The sequence below is a fragment of the Telmatherina bonti genome (assembly GCF_933228915.1).
Source record: "Telmatherina bonti genome assembly, chromosome: 20".
Lineage (NCBI taxonomy): Eukaryota > Metazoa > Chordata > Actinopteri > Atheriniformes > Telmatherinidae > Telmatherina > Telmatherina bonti.
In genome coordinates, this window is record NC_136618.1 from 20684515 (window position 1) to 20699197 (window position 14683).

The 14683-nt window shown below is 37.8% G+C and overlaps 2 protein-coding genes across 2 annotated transcripts; both read left to right on the forward strand.

Moving 5' to 3' along the window:
* Nucleotides 1–511: 511 nt before the first annotated feature.
* Nucleotides 512–2191, forward strand: otulina (OTU deubiquitinase with linear linkage specificity a; the record flags this gene model as incomplete). Its single annotated transcript, XM_079259915.1, has 3 exons — nucleotides 512–625; nucleotides 790–911; nucleotides 1731–2191. The coding sequence occupies 3 exons, from the start codon at nucleotides 512–514 to the stop codon at nucleotides 2161–2163; spliced, it is 669 nt and encodes a 222-aa protein (XP_079116041.1). The 3' UTR covers nucleotides 2164–2191.
* Nucleotides 2192–3150: 959 nt separating this feature from the next.
* On the forward strand, nucleotides 3151–14075 carry LOC306770863 (uncharacterized protein). Its single transcript, XM_079259870.1, has 11 exons — nucleotides 3151–3196; nucleotides 4050–4323; nucleotides 4928–5503; nucleotides 6555–6752; nucleotides 7007–7342; nucleotides 7835–7881; nucleotides 8038–8144; nucleotides 8230–8373; nucleotides 10725–10841; nucleotides 11711–11980; nucleotides 12467–14075. The coding sequence occupies exons 2-11, from the start codon at nucleotides 4178–4180 to the stop codon at nucleotides 12674–12676; spliced, it is 2151 nt and encodes a 716-aa protein (XP_079115996.1). The 5' UTR covers nucleotides 3151–3196; nucleotides 4050–4177; the 3' UTR covers nucleotides 12677–14075.
* Nucleotides 14076–14683: the final 608 nt, after the last annotated feature.

Here is a 14683-nt window from a genome sequence, read left to right on the forward strand (position 1 = left end):
AGTTACCACAGAAGAAGTGGTCTGAATGAAAGTGAAAAATTCCACACTAAAATTAGAGATTTGGCTTCGCTTTTGAAATTCTGTGAAATAACAGATTTATGGCCTGATTGTATAGAGAGAACACAGCATGGGCATTCATAGATAGATAGATAGATAGATAGATAGATAGTGCATTTAATAAAACCCGTTATTTTAAAATGATGTGGACCACTGTCACACTGTTAGATTAAATTATTTAAACATGCCTCAAAAAATAAAATGTATGAAACAGACATTTTGTAGTTTAACCCCTCTAAAAAAAAAAAGCAGAACATGTCTGAATTCTATTGTCTAGTCTATCCAATTTTTCTATTTTAGTTGGCGTTTACTTTGCAGTCGCTTATTGATGACGTTTCGCTGTTCGCTGGAAGCCGTTGCTGAGGCAGCAAATCTGACCATTGCTTCTGTGACTATTTAGATGCCTTAAAAAACACCAAGAGTCTCAGAAATAGAGTATTATTTTAAGTCCGGGATGTCTTGGCTCAAAGCTGCGTCGTCCACTGCTGAAGATGTGTTCGACGAAAACGCAGACGACCTTAATTTACAAACTAAAGAGTGGACATCCAACATGAAGAAACGAATCAAGGTAAAATTAGAACAAGTGTGTCTCGTGCTGGGCTGAAATGTGTTTTGTTTTGTTTAAATGTGGATTTATTCGGTCAGTGACTCACAGTATGCAGTTTTTTGCTCATATTTGTGTGTGGCATCTTTAACAACACGTGTTTGTTTATCTGTTGGTGTTGTGAATAGGATGGTTATGTAGACGGAATTGATGCCGGGCAGGAGGCCTCCCTTCAGGTCGGATTTAACCAGGGCTTCAGAGAAGGAGCCGCTCAGACCCAAGCTGTGAGTCGCCTCAAGGGAATAGTAAGGTAAAGATAAAATAAATACATACATAAGAGGGCTCGGGGGTAGATTTATCTCACAATAAAAGATCAACGCAAATAATTGCAGCCAGACAACAGATTAAAAATGATGTGACAATAGTATATCTATCAGCCTTCTTCCACAAGTTACAAAGGGAAAATAAGGTAGCCCCCTTGACCAGCTATACATTATGCATTTGCTTGTTAAAATATGACATAATAATTTTTTAGAATTTGTGTCTATATTTATATTAAAAACATAGGAATGAAAAAGCTGATCAGTTGATCTATTTGTCTCACTTTTAACACATTCCTGTCATTCATTCATCCTGTTCTGTTTTAGCTGCTTGTAAATGTAGAAATGCTTAACTTTTTGTATTTACGTTTAAAAAATAATCTGCTTAAATAAATACTGATAGTCCTTTATAAAGTTTAATACAAACACCACTCAGTTTAGTCCTAAATCACCACAAGTGTTTACAGTAAAACTGTAGAGGGAGAAACAGTCTTTAACGTGGTTTTTATTGTATGAAACATTTACTCATAACAATGTTGCTTTTATTTTGACCATTGTCAGATAGTTTTCAGATGTTTTTTGGTGATTTTTAAGATTTGTTTTCCCCATATCAATCTACAAGGTTTCAAAATTGCTTTGTGTACAATCAAAAGAATTTAAAGCTGATTTCTTATAAAAGAAACATCCTGAGTGTCTTTTGTTTGGACAATTATTGAAGTCTTTTTTTGCCCTCATGTAGATGGTTGTCCCAGTCACTTCTCTGTGCCATTGTATGCAACACTGTTGCCTCTTTGTGTCTCCCGTCACAGTGCTATATGGTGCTGGTGCCGAATCCAGCATCCAGAAAACCCCATCCCACCCTCAGTGACTGACCTCTTGCAGCGGGTGACACAACATGAGGAAAATATCATGGAAGGCATCAGGAAGGCTTTAGAGAATCCTCCTCCGAGTGTGACTGACATCTCGGAGAGCATGGAGGACCTGGAAGTGGAGCAAGCACCAGGCCACTGTTCAGAAGGATGCAAAGAGTCGAACTGCTGCAACAGCGCTGAAAAAATGGACTTTGATGACCCTCACCAGCCACAATATTTTTGTTCTGAGTCTACTGACTGCTCCTCCAGTTTAAATGAAGGTCTAAACCTTCTCCTGCACCACTGTATGGATGTTGTGTCAGAACTGGGGCTACCAAAGGAGCTAATCGGACACTTGGAGGAGCTGAGGGAGCTGAGGAACATGAAGTGATCAGGCAGCAAGATTTGAAACCATGAGACTTGAACTGTAACACAAAGCAGCTTTTGATGATTTTATATATATATATATATATATATATTTATATATATATATATATATAAAATGTGTGTATTTGATGTGTATATAACAAAATATTTTGTATATATGGGTTTTCCTATTATATTTTGAAAAGGTTTTCTACTAAATGCGAATTCTTACCACATAATTATACAGTTGACTTTTTAAAATGGCAACAGACACATTCACTCTATTTAGACGAGTTTAACTCCAAAGATTTGGAGAAAAAATGTCTGACAGTCGTTTTACTGAATAAACTAAAATGATCAAAACATGAGTTTAAACTTGGAGTATTAATTTTATATAGGGACTATTTTCACATGACACAATAGAAAATAAGATGTGAAAATAATTTGAAAGTAAAAAAAACCTTTGATCCATCCTTTCATGATCTACTGCTCAGATGACTGTGTGATAAAACTGTTTAAAATTGTTCTCTTCAAATTATTCATTTATCAAACATGGCATAAAATAGAATTTATTTAAATGTACTGTAACCTGTTTGTTATATTGCATTGGTAGATAAAAAGAAAATAATTAAGCTGTAAATTAAACTTTCTTCTGTGCTTCAGCTGTTTTCCTTCTTTTGCTGACTAAATTTGTAATTATTGCTCTTTATTAAATTTCCAGCAGCCAGTGAAGGTTACTTCATATTGATCAAGTCCCTCTTAAACAATTTAAGATAAGATCAACTAATTATATTTATGACAGGAAAAAAGTTTTTTTTTGTGAATTTTTTTTTATGACTGTACATTAATGATTACAGAATAAAATTTAGTTTAAATGACAGACTGAGCAGTTATAAACCATCACCCGCTTACATGAATGTGAAATTTCCGAGGGGTACCTGAACATTTCACCACCGTCGTCGCACTCGGGTATGACGTCATGCGCTCGGACCGAGCCATGACCTGCTGCTCCGGCTAAGCTAGGGGTCTATGCGAACAGATGTTCCGCAGCAAACACAGTAAATACCCATCTTTTCTTAAATATTATGTTATCAAATGAAACGTGTGCAATATTAAGCAGAAATAAGAAATACGGCAGCGGCGAGTTTACTGAGCGGCGGTCACTCTGCAGAGGTGTTTTTTTGTATTTTAAGTTTACGGCAGCTAGCTAGCTAAGCAGCTCACCAAAAGTGACACAAGAGCTTCACGATTGAAAGCTTTGATAGTTGACTTCAGTTCAACTAAAACAAGGTTTGTTTGGGTATCATTGCAATCATTTCTGATTGATTTGACAGTTAAGTTTGTGGCTGCCATCGTTAATGTTACTTCCTTTTTTTGTGCAGATATATACACAATGGGGCGTTGCTTTCTGTTTTGACAGACCTGTTTTCATTTGGTAAAAACGCATGATAAAATCGAAATCATTATTACTACTATTATTTTAGAAAGAAAAGTTTATTCTGTCCTGCAAATTCATTATTTTTCATAAATTAATGAAGGGATATTGTGTTGTGTTGTAAAACTGGTGTCTAAAGTACTGGGATCAAAATAAACAACTGAGCCTGTAGTATTCAGATATCTTTAGATAAACATAAGGCTATTATATTTAGTAAACATTATATTCTTTTGATTAAATTTAAGCTCTGTTTCACAACCTTTACCAATACTGATATACTACTAATAACCCATTTGATTTTTTTGTAAATCGATACATTTTTACCTATCTCAGTTTCAAGTCAGGAAGTGCATTATGATGTCAAATAACTTGTTTGTCAAAGCAAATTCTTTAAAAATTGACTCAGTGAGTTACTTTTACCTCTTTTAGCTGTCTAAAGTTTTGTCAAAAGTAACTTATTGTTTTCTTGTTTACAGCTTGACCTTCTTCATCATGGACCCCTAAAAGTTTCAGGTTTCAGCGACTCATCAGGTCGCTTTTGGTTGTTTTGGACCAGAGTCCACCATCAAGCCTGTCTGACCTCCCGGACAGAGGGAGCAAGCAGATGGGGAACTGTTGCTGTCGCCCTGAAAACCCCTGTGGTAGTGCAGAGGAAAGAAGTGTTTTGCTGAAAGATGAGTCAAAGGTCACAGGCGCTGGTGAAAAAGAAGTGGTTGGCACATGTGGTCCTGAAAGAGATGACAACATGAGGTATGATACTGGGAAAGATCGATGAGAAAAAATATATATAACTTGAGTAAAATAAGTATAATAACATAAAGTATCAGCTTGTCGTTGGACTGTGTGTACTTTTCTGATGTTATACCCCACAAAAGAATGACATATACATCTTGGTGAGTGTTTTTTAAGTGCTTCTTAAATCTTTTTGACCAATATTTTATGAAGCAAAGTTGATCTTAAACATTTATTTTATTAAAGTACAAAAAATTACGGTAAATCATTGAAATACCTTCAAGTAAATAAACGATCAAACTGTCCCTCTTTGAGTTGTTGGAATATGTTGTATGGCAAATTCACATTTTGACTAATTCTGAGCTTACTTCTACGGACTTCAGTGCATTCATTACATTGTGTGGAAGAGAAACATATGCGTCATCCTGTTTACTAATGGGTAATGAGACATAAATTGAAAATTAATGTGACTTATGATTAAAGGTTTCTTGCTTCCTCTTCACCAACAGAAGAGAAACAATCAAGAAACATTTTTCTAAATCATATCTGTTTATGTTCAAATGTAATTTGAGAGGCTACTTGTAGTTCTGTGACATTGCTCATGCTGTGTTATGTCATTTAGGAAAGCTACTGACAAGAATGCTGTGGATGTGCAGAGCCCTGATAATAGAGAAGCAGAGCCTAGCAACACTCAGGGAAATGGACCCTTGCAGACGAGGAATAGTGATCCAGCAACGCCTTCTCCAAATAAAGCATCTGATAAAGACAACTCCATTGAACCACAAATCAAAGACAGAAAGGACATTTCTGTAGACAGTGAACCAGCTGAACATCTTGAATGCACTTTAAACTCTGCAGCTGATGGTGAGCTTGTAGCATCAACTGCAGAACCAGCAGACGAACCTCCAGCCTCACTGCAGGACGAAGTCCCTGAAGATGTCCCACAAACATCTGAAGCCGTCAGCTCCGAAAATGTTTCCCATCCTAAGACAAACACAACAGAGCACTCAACAGTGTGTAATGATGCTGAAGAAAAATGCTCCAAAGATGCTATCAGCACAGTAGCCAAACCATCAGGGGAGTTGGCTCAAAATAATGAAGTGTTATCTGTGCCAAACACGCAGCTTTCTGCAGAAGCAGGTCAGGAGGCGTCCATCTCTGCGGTCAGTCAGGAGACAAACACACAGGCTGTGAGCTGGTAAGTAACATGGGAACGGCTTATTCCATGAGGCTGAATGGTTATACAGCCGTGGGAAAAAGAACAGCCTCAGCTGAGCAACAACAGATGACATATTGCACACTGTCATCATTTATTTAATGAAAATGAAGCCAGAAAGCAGTGTGTGGAAAAACTAGGCAGAATTTAGAGAATTCCTGATAATCAAACACAATTGATTAATTGATCATCAGTGTGTGTGTGAACCTCTTTTAATACAGTCCGAAGATCCCTTGCAAATTATGAAGCTATCTTTCTGACAGCCAAAGATAGGTTTACATTGGATTATGCAACAGGACAGAGATTCACAAACACTGCAGCAAATCCTCAGCTGATTGGCTGAAAAAGAAAATAGTTGTGTTCTAATAACCCAGTCAAAGTCCAGACCTCAACCTGAAAATTGAGCCAGATTTTCTCCTAAAAGATGTGAGAAACATTTGATATAAAACAAGTTATTACAGCTAATATGATTCTATTGATACTACTGAGTCTCACACACCACTTCTGCAGTTAGGCAGTTTCATCTAAAGTTGTATTTACCTCAATTTAAGACCTGGTGTTGGTTCTTCATCATATGACATGTATGTCAAATGCTGTCCAAAATCATCAGGCTTGGTCTGATAACAAATGGACACATGCTTTGGTAAACAAGTTAAAGGGTTTGAAATATTTTATTCATGAAAAAAGATGAAAGGAAAAGAAAATAGAAATCAGTCTGAAGAGTTAGGTTTGTTGAACAGTAAGGAACAGGTGATTTCTGCAAAATGATGTGCTCTTAAGACCAAACTTAAGCTGCTTGTGTATTTTGTTTATTCTCAGACGATCTCATAAAGTATTAAAACTGGAATTACTACTTCTTTATATTACTGCTATTGATTTTTTTTACTTGATTGGTTAGGTATGAAATCCAGTCTGAAATCTACAGATTTATTGAATTATAATGTTTCTGCATAAAATTCTTGTGATCCTCTATTCTTCAGCTGTACCTGTTGCACATCAGCTAGAAATGTTTGTCTTTCTGGTCGCTTTGCAGTACTTTGTCAGTGGATTCAGTCAACAGAGGCTCTCCATTGTGCAGACATGATGAATCTGAAGGTCTTAACAGCCAGGATGTCTCTCAGTCTTCCTCTGGGTTGGAGCCTAATGGACTCGACCACAGTGTGCAGAAACAGGACTCTGCCAGTTCTGTCAGGGAGCCAGAGGCCACAGATTCAGCAGATACAGAAGACAGGTCAGAGATCTGGGTGTTTGTTACATCAAAATAAGGACCTTGTTTACATAAACTGCATTCTTGTGGTGTTTTTTATACTGCTATTGTGCCACTAGAGGGGGAACTTACTGCTGGACTGCTGATGCAACTTGATATCTTTAATATAAAAGATTCTTTAAAATGCAATTTTCCTGTAATAGTTTTATTAAATTAAATGTGGTAATAATATTCTTTGACTATGTATATAAACAGACAAATATTCATTTTCTCCACAGGTTAAAATCAGATCAGGATGCAAAGCCAGACTCTCAGTATTCAAGTCCTGAGAGGCTGCATGAGGTAACTTCTTTGGAGGAACTGAAACAGGATGCTGTGGAGGAAACCATGCAGAAACTGAAAGGTGAAGATGTGCCCAAAACAGAAGAGGATGTTGGATTGATAGAGGAGGAAAAGATGGAGGGCGCTGTAACTGAGAAAGAAAGTCCTCAGGTTGAGAAAGATGCCAAGATTCAGGAGGTGGTTGGCAAACAGGATCAGCGGACAGGCAGCACAGATGTAACAGCTGATGCTGGACCTGCAACTGAGGAGGAGGAAGATGATCTGGGAGACAGGTTTGTAAAGGTCATTTAAGTTGCTTTATAGTCCTGGAAAGGATTCCTGTATGGCATGAGCGAGAGAAAGTATTAAAGCTTTCTTGTAAACATATAAGAGACAATAAAAGACCGATATTTAGTTTGTGATGAAGTAATCATTTTCCAGGGATAATTTTAAGCAAGCACAGAAAAACAAAGTTGGTAGGTTTATAGAACTAGAATGTACTAAAACACACTAAAATACACATTTTCTATAAACTGTGTTGAAAACATAGTATTTCTGTTATATAGTGTTTTCTTATTAGCAATGTCATGACAAGATTGACCCAGACTGATTCATAGAAATAAAGTAGTTTTATCTGTTTCAATCAATACAACACACACAAGTAGGTGGATATTTATTAAATGGTCATTTTGGATGCTCAGTAATGGGATCTTTGTTTATAAACACAAAAAAGCTCAATGTGTCCCAGTTTCATGCATTATATGTGTGTTTGTGTTTGATCTTAGTGAAGAAGATCTGTACAGAGGAGCCGAGGAGTTGTCTGCGTCTCAAAGTAATGAACCATCAGACTCCGAAACTAATTGGTGCATCCTTTACATTTATAGTCAAACTGCACCCCACACACACCAAGCTACTACAGGATCAGTTTGCTTTTTCACGTGTGGACAGTAGTCCTTTTGTTGATTGCGTCTACCTTCTCTCCTCCCAGGTCTAAAAGTGGAGGACAGATGCAGTTTGTCCCCGGCGGTGGATATTCTGTTTTACAGTGAGAGAGAGTGGAAAGGAAACACTGCCAAAAGTGCTCTCATTAAAAAGGTTGGTGTCTGCAGAAGAAGTGCGTCAGATTAAAACCAGTTGTTTTTGAATGTGGCACTAAATTCTTCCTGTGGTGTTTGTCCAGGGTTATAAAGAGATGTCGCAGAGCTTCAGCAGTGTGAGGCGAGTGAGGGGGGACAACTACTGTGCCCTCAGAGCCACGTTGTTCCAGGTGTTGTCCCAAAGTACCCAGCTGCCTGCGTGGTTGCAAGAGGATGGTGTCACTATGGCAAGTGTTTACTCAGAGATGTATCTAACAGTAAAACCTGGTGTACATGAGTTACCATTGTAGTGACTGTAAATGTTTTGTTCAAACCAGCGCTTCTCAACCTTTATTGAGCTGTTGCCCCCCTATTTAAAATCTAGGTCTCCTATCCAACCAGCTTTAAAATGTAGGGTTTATATCAGCTTTGAAGCAGTTGTGCAATCAGAGCTGACAATGTCACAATATGATATTGTTTTATTCATTGTTGACATTTTACTGATTCCTGCCTCCTCCAAGCAGATTGTGACATTTTTCACTTCAGTGACGTAAAAGTTGTTCCTCCAACTTTAGTATAACATCTGATATGTGACATGTTTATACTGAGGTTACTGGAAAAACAATCTGATTTAGAATGACCCAGTTAGCAGATTGGATCTTATTAGTAAAAGTCAAGTTTGGTCTTCCAAAAATATGTTGATTATTCTGAGTTATATCCTAAACTCTGGATTATAAGGAGGCCAAGAGAAGGTGGCAATTTTGATTGTTTTTAGCATACTCACTTAACGCAGAAAAAAAAAATTTAAATGCACACACAGGTATTTTTTTCCTGCTAATGTTTAGTGTTTGTGCTCTTTTGTTTAACTGTTTTACCGGTGAATATCAATGCCTGATTTAAGGGTCATTAATTAGTTTCTTTTTTTCTTTTCTAAGCCAGCTACTAAAGCAAAGATTTGCTGCCCAAGTAGAAAGCTGTCTCTGCTCAACATCAGCTTCAAGGTCATTTGTTCTAAAACTGAAGGCTTAAATGTGCACGCAGTGGAACGTTTATACATGGTAATGTGATTAAAGCTTCATGCCACAACTTTAGCTGCATGCCTCAGTCAAGCGTTCAGGGTGTGTCCCACACTCCTGGGGTGTTAACTCTCATCTGGATTTAAAGTAATTACAGGTCTGTTTGGTTCAGGCCATCATCTATAGTGAAAATACCATTGAGCTGTTTTGTCATGAGACAGCTGATGGTCTCAAACTTTTCACTTCTGTTAAATGTTTTTTTTTCCCCACCCCAAAGATCACATTAAAGGGAGTTGTTCTCTCTCATAGAAGAAAGTGTTCCTGAGTTATCTTATGTATTCCAGGCTCTTATGCAGTTCCAGTGAAATGTTAAAAACCCACTGGTACAGGTGGTGGAACCACCGTTTGCCTGTAGTATGTCTTCATTTGTGCATGCTACACAGGACTTACATCTTTTAACAGTTCTTCCTGTCACTTCCGTTGGTAAAATACCACCAGTCATTTTCATTCAGCATTGTTTTGACGTTAATCATTTTGATAAACTAAATACATGCCAGAAGTCCTCCAGTGTGTGACCTTACCCTAAGGTCTTTGATAAGTTGTCTATGAAGGAGCATGCCACAGAAAACAGCAAATTAGATCACAAGAAAAGTCAGAATCGTTGTTAGTGAAATTCTTGTGTTGCATAAAAGCTCTGTAGACTCTGGTCTACACGGTTTGTCCACTGCTTCTCTGTTTTGTTAACATTGTAAAGGCTTATGTTACAAGCTGGGGTTTATATTGGCAAGGCTTTGCCTGCTTTTACTGTTTTGTTTGTTTTATTTTTACAATTTTTTTTTACAATTAGATAGAAGTTGATGTTACATTTACACGTTCGCTCAATCACTGCCGTTTGTCTAATCCAGTCTATGTTGAGTTAAATCAGAGATGTTGAGGAAAAACCTTAGAAACAGTTCTTTATAGCTGATATTTTTACATATATTAAACAAGTACTGTATTAAAAGGACTAACAGTAAAATGACAAATGTACAGACAGACTATTTTAACAGAGCTGGCTTCTCTAGCTACTGAAAACACCCTTGTCAGTGTCAGTGATTGGTAGCATGATACATCCTTTTAGAATAATTAGATAAGAGAAAAAAACAATCGAGTAAAGGATTGGCTGTTTTCCTGATGTTTAGTTTGGCAACATGAACATGAATGGCAACATGAACAGATTATATAGCTGAAGACGATATGATTGAACATATTAATGTTAATATACATGCGGATATATGACTGAACATTACTGCAAGTGCATGGTTGAGGAAAAGCTAAACTCTTTTTCTCTGTTATCTTTGTGCGCTACCTGCCACCGTGCCCTACTGGATCTTGCGTAACAACCCCGACTTTGGAGATCAGTCATTTGCAGACGTTCAGACTGCAAAACTGTTGTACAAATCTTGAATATGCAAATTTGATGTTTGTATTTTATACAAGCATGCTCATGAAAAATAAAAACACAGAGTAATTAGTTCCATTACTGACTTTACTGCAGTCTTAAGTGACTTTTTTTGTACAATTGCTGTTTTCTGTGTTAACAGTTGCCAGAGCAACTGGAGGCACAGGAAGGGCTGATAAGCCAGTGGAGATTTCCTGGAGATGGCACAGGAGATGCCACCCAGCAGCTGAAAGGCTACATGGAGCTTCTTCGAAATACGGTAATTGCTGCAGATCTGCCGAGATGTAGGGTGGGAAAATACTTTCAAGAGAGGACAAAGTTAACCACAGCAGGGTATTGATATTCCTCAACAGCGATTTTTGGCTGTGATTGTTACCATATGTCAAAGGGAGGTAGTTTGCTAAAGGCTGCTGGACTTGTTTCCTTTTTCTTTTGAGTCATTAACTCGGCCTGGTAAATCTCAAAGGATTTGGAGGGAAGGACCCTCAAAAGAGCTGTTTGAACGGATAAAAGAGCAGTAGCTCTTTACTGTAACAGTCTGAGGCCGAGAGCAGAGTTTATTGTCCATCACTTCCACTGGTATTCTGAGGATTTCTGGTGTTTACTGCAGACTTGGTTCTTAAAAGTCAGACCTCTGTTTTATTAGCTGGTTGTGTGCATGGCTGTTAGGATGATGAAGTGTAACTGGCCTGTGCTGTGCTTGTTATGTGCATGTTTGCATGGGGAAAAAAAAAGCCTCTAATAAAATGACTCTTTTATAAATTAAACTGTGTTGACTGAAGATGAAATATGCATAGTCACAAAGAAAGCTTAGTTTCTTGACTAGATACTTGTCCTGTATGTGGAAACAAATCAGTAACTGATGACAGATAAAGAAATAATGCTTCATTGTGAGGAAAGACAAATGGCAGCGCCAGAATCAAATATGTTGCTTTTGTTGGGTTACAAAATACTGTAATATAGACAAATACTGTTTTGTCACTTATAAATACATTATATTCTCCTTTTAGTATAAACAGTTTACTTAACATCTTTAAAATCCACTGTGGATATTTATTACACTTTTAATCTGCTGTCACCTTAGTTTGTGCTTTTTGTACGACCTGTGTTCGTCTGATTTGTCTCCAGTGGCGGGCCGCAGCAGACTGTTCCTGTGCTGCAGAGCGGCAGCAGCTGTGTGAGCGAGTTTTCCAGGGTGGAGAAGAAGAGCTCGGGCTGCTGGAGGCGCTCAAACTGCTGATGCTGGACAGAGCGGTGGAGCTGCACAGCCGCATGCAGGGAGGTGAAGATGTCCCTCTCTTCTGCTGGCTGCTGTTTGCTCGCGATTCGTCTGACTGTCCACGTTCCTTCCTCTCCAACCACCTCAGGCATGTTGGTCTCAGCGCTGGGCTGGAGCAGGTAGTGGAAACTGAGCACTTTCTTTCTGTTTACCTATTTGCTTCGTGGTAAATGAGTGATTGGACAGTACCTGGTAGGATTTTCTTTGCTTCGATGGATCCAGCAGTATTTTATTCTTGAGTAACCATCTGTTGCACTGAACCGCAAACATAATAGTTAATTCGAGATGTCATGAGATGGGTGTGTAACTTTTTTTTTTTTTTTTTTTTTTATAAATAGTCTTCAACCTGAAACGCAAAACATGCTGATGCTTGTGATGTTTTTTCAAGTTGTACCTCTTTGTCATCATCAGCCTCTAGGTAAAGGAGGTTACAGGAAGAATGAGCTGTTGGCTGATTTGTTATTCTCAGGATATTAAAGCTTTTACAGGCAATGCTTCTGTAAAAACACCTCACCCATAATTATGTTTGTTCAGTGTTTGTGAAGATTGCAGAAGTTTCTCCAAGACTGTAAAATGATGTCCACATATTGTGTCTTTCTGCATAGGTGGAGATGTTCCTGCTAGGCTATGCTCTGCAGTGCACCATTCAAGTTTACAGATTATACAAGGCGGACACGGAGGAGTTTGTCACCTACTACCCAGACGACCATAAGGACGACTGGCCGTCCGTGAGTCTCGTCACAGAAGATGACCGCCACTACAATGTGCCAGTTATGGAAGCTGCAGAGCCACAAAAATTGCTCACCTCCAGCTGATTGTGGCTGCAGGAAAACCTCTTGCCACACAAACGCTCCTCAGGTTGATGAAGACAGATTTATGCCAATTAAAGGAATAGTTTTGGGAAATATGCTTGTTAGCATCCTTTTGAATTAAAGCTTATTTCAGATCAAATTAAAGCTTTGTAACCAGTTAGCGTTGCTATGAAACCTAAAAGAGAGCAGCATAGCAGGCCTTGTTCTCAGGTAGAAAACCCAGCTGTCACCACTTCCAAAACTTGAGGATCAAGTTAAACCTTGTCTTCATTGGTTAATACCTATTTCTTAAATTATTGGTGGTGGTTCTCCTTTATTTACAGCCTCTGTGGTCTGAAGGATTGGCCATATGTGGATGCTGGAGGTGGTGTCAAACTGGTTTTGTAATTACTATGTTTAAATCAGGATCTATTGTAACTTTATCCTGTCCTTTTCATCAAACTGTTTCCTTTAGTTGTGCATGGGTTGAGCAGGTAACAAATAAAACAAAAAATCTTGATGTTTTCCCTATTTTTTGGGAAAAGTCAGTTCATTTGCATAGAATGCAACAAAAGCCATTTACTAATAAAACTCATTTTCCCTGTTTCTACTTTATATGGTCAACCATGCTAATATCTAATCACTGATCTAACATGTGGCTAAATAAGCATATGTCCCAAAATGCCAACATATTCCTTTGAAAATATGCTGATTTGAGACCTGTACAAGATGTGCTCTTGTACACACTGTATTGTATAGTTTTCTACTTGGTTATGTGTACATATAAGTTAGATCCAGATAAGTTTGCTGAGTGTAATTTTGGATTTTAGAAGGGAAAATAAAAAAAAAAGCTGAAATTTCCTCAAAGACCTTTTTGACATTTCTCTGCTCAGATTGCAGTTCAGCTGACAACAGCAACAAAAATATGTTTACACTGGAATTCGGGCACTTTTGTATATTTATTGCTTTTTGTTATTGTCAGAAATTAAGTGTGATCATCAGTGAAATGGTTCAATTAGTCAATGAAGGGTTTATCGGGTTAAATGCCAGATGAGCATCAGGAGACTTGACAGATTAATAGCAGCCTCTGCGTCAAAGGTGCGATTTTTATTTTATTTTATTTTTATTTATTTTTTTTGTTAACGTGTATGAATGCGTGTTTACAGGTGTGTCAGACTCAAGTAACATGTTGCCTTCAACTAAGCTGTTCGGAAGAAGGTGCCAACTTTGCTGCAGAAAACTGGCAAAAACTTCAACCACCAGCCACTGGATTCAATAGAGAAAAAAAAAAAGCTTGCTTGGTCCTCCATGCTGCCTTAGACATAATGCACAATACGACTGAATGTTGGTCATTTGTGAAAGAGGCTATTCCTTAACCAAATTTCTGAGCAGGTGCTGGGGAAAATATTGATTATGCCAATTGTAGGAATGTTCTTGCACTGTAAGTTTTGAATGGTATTTAAATAAAATTGGACATTTTGAAAGATGGAGCGTTTTTGTCTTAAATGTCTGAGATCAGAAGCTACAAAATATTCATGCTACATGTCTATAGGTCCAGACTATTTTACTTGTTGGATACTTTTCCTAATTACTGGTATTTTAAAATGACTAAATTGTGTAAAGGTTGGACTTTCCTACTACCAAACTCGCCTAAATAAAAAGCAGGACATTATGCTTTAGTGATGTCAGGCAGGAACAAGCATGAATAATAAAGCACTTTTATTAGCCAAAAAAAGAATGCCTATACAGTATATACAGTACATAGGACAGTCTGAATACTACCAGGAAAATGCTTGGCAAGAACAGAAGTAGATCTGACTCCCAGACTGCATGGAAAGTGAACAATCATTACTGTATACTTTAACACGCAGTGATATTATGGAGGGATTCCTGACCCCTCCGGGCATTTAAATATACACAATGCATTACCTATAGAAAACAATAATCTGTACACAGTTGTATGTAAAATACGATTGCACAACCCAACAAGTCCCACAATGTGTCTATATTTAAATCCAAGCAAGGCCTTGC

What these genes read in the sequence shown, in the direction of transcription:
- LOC306770863 (XM_079259870.1), top strand. Translation starts at nt 4,178, where the DNA reads ATGGGGAACTGTTGCTGTCGCCCTGAAAACCCCTGTGGTAGTGCAGAG. An exon ending in GAAAGAGATGACAACATGAG is followed by an intron (nt 4,324 to 4,927) that starts GTATGATACTGG and finishes TATGTCATTTAG; the next exon opens with GAAAGCTACTGACAAGAATG. An exon ending in TGGAGCTTCTTCGAAATACG is followed by an intron (nt 10,842 to 11,710) that starts GTAATTGCTGCA and finishes ATTTGTCTCCAG; the next exon opens with TGGCGGGCCGCAGCAGACTG.